The 5,959-nt window shown below is 32.4% G+C and overlaps 2 protein-coding genes across 2 annotated transcripts; both read left to right on the plus strand.

The window, feature by feature from the left end:
• Window positions 1–1,416: 1,416 nt before the first annotated feature.
• LOC112681561 (eukaryotic translation initiation factor 4 gamma 3-like) lies at window positions 1,417–3,639 on the plus strand (the record flags this gene model as incomplete). The annotated part of the gene is given in 8 exon segments (XM_025551806.1): window positions 1,417–1,568; window positions 1,631–1,810; window positions 1,952–2,089; window positions 2,214–2,420; window positions 2,532–2,608; window positions 2,676–2,820; window positions 2,965–3,198; window positions 3,424–3,639. Coding segments are annotated over 8 exon segments (1,349 nt in total), but the record flags the coding sequence as incomplete, so codon positions are not given.
• Window positions 3,640–3,692: 53 nt separating this feature from the next.
• On the plus strand, window positions 3,693–5,944 carry LOC112681563 (the record flags this gene model as incomplete). Its single annotated transcript, XM_025551808.1, is given in 9 exon segments — window positions 3,693–3,809; window positions 3,952–4,161; window positions 4,253–4,329; window positions 4,400–4,544; window positions 4,613–4,849; window positions 4,924–5,109; window positions 5,208–5,413; window positions 5,499–5,643; window positions 5,728–5,944. Coding segments are annotated over 9 exon segments (1,428 nt in total). The 5' UTR covers window positions 3,693–3,722.
• Between the last annotated feature and the right edge of the window lie 15 nt (window positions 5,945–5,959).

Below are 5,959 nucleotides of genomic sequence, written 5' to 3' on the forward strand. Positions count from 1 at the left end.
AAAATAAAAAGACTAATCATGAGTGAAATGTATTATTTACTTACTGGTATAGGTACTAACTGGTTTACCCACTGATTATTAATACACGGTGAATAGGAATTGATGAAATAAATTAAATTACATCAAAGGAGTGTCTCTGAATATCTGTTATCTGATTGATCTTCAAGAATCATCTTTTATCGCAAAACTCAATTCTATTTTTGGCATTATCAGGCATGGAACTACAATTTTTTCCTGGTTGGGAAGGGGCAGAGTGGGACGAATATTTTTTTATACATGGGCTAAGGTTTTTTTTTTAACAAAACTGAGGTTTTTTAAATGAAATATAAATATTTCCGTAACATATAACATAATTTAGCTATTATTATTTTCGAGACAAACAACCACTATTAGATGAAAACGAACAAATGGTAATAAATCATAAGTACATGAGTAAAATAATTTAGTAATACAATTTAAAGTTTATTTTATACTTAAAACTTAAAACACAAATCTTCGAAAATACGAAAGTATTTACATAAATTATAAATTTTAAAAATGTATATTTCATAAATTCTTTGATATATCTCTTTTAAAAATAAAGATTTATAACTTTATTATATCATACATATTTTTAAACTTTTTTCTGGTAGTGCTAGAGCCTCCCTCGCCATCCCTCAGCCCCGTGTCTGGTCATTATTGTTTATTGTTTCTACGACCGAAAAAAAAAATCTGTTATTAACACATATTTTACGCACGAAAGAAAAAGAAAATATTGAAATATATATTAGTCACGCTCACGACGCGACACGTAGCGGCAAAATTATACCAATCATACTACTAAAATAGAGCGCGCGCATTTACCAGTACTATATAAAATCGTCACCAATAATATATAATATATTCAATTTTACATGTAAGAACATAATATATTAGCGGAATAAGTGAAGAACATTCGGATAATATCGATCCATCTTTTAATCCGTCGGAAATCAAAAGGAAACCGATTGTTATCATTAAATTGTACATCGTCGCTGCGGCGAGCTGCATGTATCGTGTAGCTACCGAAATGCATATAAACAGATACGCTAACATTTTTTTTTCTGACAGCGCAACAAGTCTACTATTAGTATTTCATTATAATATATTATTGATCAATATTTTATTGACTTAATAATTCTTTCAGAATTTTTTCTTTCTTTTTTGTATTTCTTTCATTTTTTCTTATTCGTCAATATATTATTGATCAATATATATTATTGATTTAATAATTCTTTGAGAATATTTTTTTCTAATTTTTTCAGTTTTACTTATTATAAAGTAAGGTATAAAGATGAATACTTTTGCAAAGACCAATAGTAAGTAATAATATCTCATGAAACAATTATGATTGTGAAAGATTTTTGTCATCGTTTTTCGTGTGCAATTTATATTTAGACTCTGAAGCTTTGGAAAACCAGTCGAGAGATATGGGTGCAGGTGAAAACTGTTACCCAAGACCTGTAAACGGACGACGAGTCACTTATCCTGAGCAGTCGTCGTTCCCCAGAGCATTCGGTCAACGGCCGACCTATCAAACCGGGAAACCAGTAACAGTGACCAATTACATTATTTATACGAACATTTTGACTGAGAAACTAATTGATTTTAGACTTTTACACCGTCTGCGTACAACGCTAACAAAAGCACCGGGAAAACGAACGGAAAAGTTATTAATTACTACCTTTCAAAGAACAACGAAGTTAAACTTCAAACTTGTGAAAACGCGTGGGTTCCACGGTGCTTGAAGCAAAATATTGCAAGTGGTTCACCGGACGGTAACAGCACAGAGGTAAATGTAGATTACGCTTTCAATAGAAAAATCTTTCCAATACAAACGCGAGATAGACAGCCGTTCATACTGATCATTTGATATATATTATACATTTGTGCACGAGTATCTACATTATTTATAAAAATTTTGTTGAAAAAGGAAATTCGGAAGAAATTTATGGCAATCCTCAATAAGATTTCGCCGGAAAATATGAACGTGTTGGCCGAGAGCATTACATCTCTGCCAATCGATACGGACGATAAATTGAAAACCGTAATTGATCTGTTGTTTCAAAAGGTATTTCGGAAAATCAGGACATTCATGATACATGCATACGTTTTCATGACGTTCTGAATGTCGTGTAAATGTTCAGACCACGCCACGGCAATAAACGATTTTCATTTTTATTTTCGAAATATAGGCGATAGTTGAACCGAATTTTACCCCCCAATATGCGTACATCTGTACTGCATTAGACGAAAGTTTTAAAAAATCAGAAAATAAAAAGGATAAAACTACGTTTATAAAATTATTGACGAAGTGCTGTAAAGAAAGGTTTAATGCAATGAAAGTCCATGAACAAAATTTGGCTAAGAGTCTTGAAGTGATTAATCAATGCAAAGATCAAGTAAAGCCAACATACCGAATCTATAATATTACGCTCTTACTGACACCTAATTCTTTTTTTTTTTTTTTATCGACTGCACATATATTTTACAACTCGATTGTAATGTTGCAGGAAGTAAAAAGCAAACTGCAGTCCGAGTACGACCAGGACGAAATGGTCCACAGGAAAAAGTCCGTAGGAAATTGCCGGTACTGACCAATGGAATAAGAACGAAATTAATCTTAATGGTTTTAAACGATGTCGATTGATTTTCAGGTTCATGTGTGAATTACACAAAGTTCATATAATTTCCAACGGGACACTAGAAGAGTGTATAAATTATCTTCTGAAATGTACGAACGAAGAAACACTGGAATGCGCATGCAATATTTTAAAGCACGCAGGAAAGTCTTTAAACACTGTAAGAATAATTTCATTATATCAGTAATATAATTTGAAACATTCTAGTTCAGTTATTTTTATAAACAATTAACGCTGTCGTCTAAAAATGCTGTTGCAATCAAACACTGTTATATCATATGTTTAATCATAATTTTTATTATAGAAAGTTGCGTTCAGAAAACTAGAAGAGTATAAATCTTTGGTGAACAAAACAAAAATTTCATCAAGAATTAGATTTATGATATTGGACATTATAGAACTGAAGGAAAACGATTGGGTACCACGGAATGCCCGTACAAAACCGACATTATGCCCTAACAAAGTGGTTACAAGCGTGAGAAAAACAGATTATAGACCATCCACGAATGTGCAGTACAAACCTGCAGTATTGCCAATGGTAAAAAGTTAAATTTTTCATTTGATAATAGTTTACTTAAAGTATGTATAATAATTTATCATATTTTTATTAATAAATCGCTCAAAAATCAAATTATTTTCAAAAAATTTCAATCGAAATTCAAAAAGTAAATGTTTGTTTTCAAATATATAAATCTAATGTATTAGGTAACCAAGATACTAGTTTTTCGGTTAGTAAAATAATATAACTTTCTTTTTATTATAGGACGATAAACGCGTGAATACAATCGGTCATAACGATTCGTCATCAGCAATGTGTGTTAGTGATGCGAATAATGTTAAAAAATCATCAGTATTGGCATGCGTACGATCCGATTCCAGTTCTACCAATACTGGAATATACTATCAATCACTGAAAAACGAAAATACTGGAGTACAAGTAACTTATATTGATGGACCGCGATCTATTTGTGTAACATAATTCTCTAACTTGTGGTGCTATTATTCGATTAGGAGATCCGAGAAAAATATCAATTCATTCTCGACATTATTACTAAAGAAAATATGATTTCGTCGGCGGAAAGCATGACTTTACTGCCCATCAATTCGGATGCTTGTCTGACAAGTATTGTTGAATATTTTTTGAAAAAGGTATATATTTTATATTTTTTTTTTTTTTTTTTTTTTTTTAACTCATATATTATATGATGATTTCATAATATTTTGTGTTTGTGTAGTATGCCTATTATTTTAAGACTAGTAAAAATGATTTAGTATTTTTAAACTTAATTAGGCTTTAGATGACCCGTCATTGACACGAGATTACGCACATGTTTGTTTGGCAATAAAGAACAAGGAAATCCAGTCGGGAGACTACAAAAAAATAAATACTTCGTTTACGAAACTTTTGATAAACAAGTGCAAAGACACGTTCGAGTCTATGTTCGACCGAAAAAGTATTGCGGCCAATGAGCGGAAAGAAATTGAGTCTTGCAAAAATAAAGTATGAATACCAATAAACAACAATATTATTTTCTTGTTGATTTATTATATTATGCGGTTAGTTTCATTAAAATTGATATGTATCGTTACAGGAAACTAAACGCAAACTTCAATTGAAATCTGATGAAAATGAAACAGTTCATAAAAAACGTTCAGTAGCAATTTGCAGGTAACTAACTACTTACTAAATCTGATAATTTTTCGAATGGTTATAAAAATTGTGGTCGTATTACTTCCAGATTCATCTGCGAACTTCTTAAAGTGAAAATTTTGGTACCATCGATTTTAGAAATGTGCTCGGCGAGACTAATAAGTAGTCCAAAAGAATTATCTGTCGAATGCGTATGCGTCATACTGCAACACGCCGGGAGTACAGTTAATCATGTAAGATTCGTTAGATATTATATGTTGAAAACGTTTATATTTCTCATACGTTAACAATACAATCATAGAGTGGCGTGTTGGAGAGGCTGCAGGAGTACTCGACTGCGCAAAATGCGAAATTATCCCCGGGATTACGGTCAATGATCCTAGATACGCTTGAGTTGATCAATACCAAATCTACCTGTGATGAGCCACGGTTGACGGACGAGACGAAAGTAGTGACTTCATTTGTAGAGGCGTCTGTTGAACGCATCAAGTTGCCGTCATCAGATCTATCCGTGGCCCAAGAAAGCGTGTGTCCGGAGGTATTCAACTCTACGCATACAATTTTTCAACAATAGAAACAAAATTACTAAATTATTTGTATGGTGTCCTCTAGAATAATACACAAATCGAAAACGAACCGGACAAACGAACCAGACAAACGGATAAAGTTTACAATACTGTTAAAACGATAATTTATTCCATAACTGCAGACAATAAGAGCACCTCAATAAATGAGTTATCGGTACATTTAAAGAATATTGATGTGATGGAAAGAGCCATCGACTTTCTGTTCGAAAGGGTATTGTTATTATTATTTATTTGTTTTTTTCTTACATTTTGAATTACAATTTTTAAATCAACTGTACATTGGACATAATATGATTTTATTTGTTACAGGTAAAAATCCATCCCAAAACTATTCCGCAATTGGTGAGCGTGTGCTCTTCGTTGCGGGATGTATCGACAAGTGGTGTGATAGAAGGGCGGCACATTAAACCTACCTCGTTGAAGAAACAGATCGCGATCAGGTGTACAAAGCTATTGCTGTCCGAGGTTCAGAACGGTCCAAGTGAAAACGATTTCACGTCCGAACAGTCGTACACGTAATATTTGTTGCACACTGCCTTATGATTTATATATATTTATCAGCAATATAAATTAATAATTATTTATACATTATAAATTCAGATTTATCGGCGAATTAATCAACGAAAACGTTTTGTCAGCCCATATTCTAGAAGAGTTTTTAAAAATCGTACCGGATAAGCTGTCAAATAAAACGCTTAAAAATGTATGTGACCTGCTAAAAGTGGCAGGGAAAAAAATAGAACAAGTAATTGAACGACTCGCATTTGAATGACTTTATATTTTATAAATCACGGATTAATATCAAACGTATTTGTTTGTACTGTTTCAGGTGTACAGTGTGAAAAAAACACTCGGAAAACTGACAGATAGAATTTCGAATGACACAAATGGGAAATTTTCTCGTCGTAGTGGTGCTCTTTTGAAAGCACTTGTTGAACTACGGGACAAAAAATGGGTCTCGTAGTACAATAATATCAAAGACAATCCCTTTTTTCCACCCCTTAATCACTTGATAAAATTACTTTGATCTAACTAATAACCAGATGAAAGATACTGTTCAA

Source organism: Sipha flava, unplaced genomic scaffold (genome assembly GCF_003268045.1).
Source record: "Sipha flava isolate LNK unplaced genomic scaffold, YSA_version1 19279_pilon_pilon, whole genome shotgun sequence".
Lineage (NCBI taxonomy): Eukaryota > Metazoa > Arthropoda > Insecta > Hemiptera > Aphididae > Sipha > Sipha flava.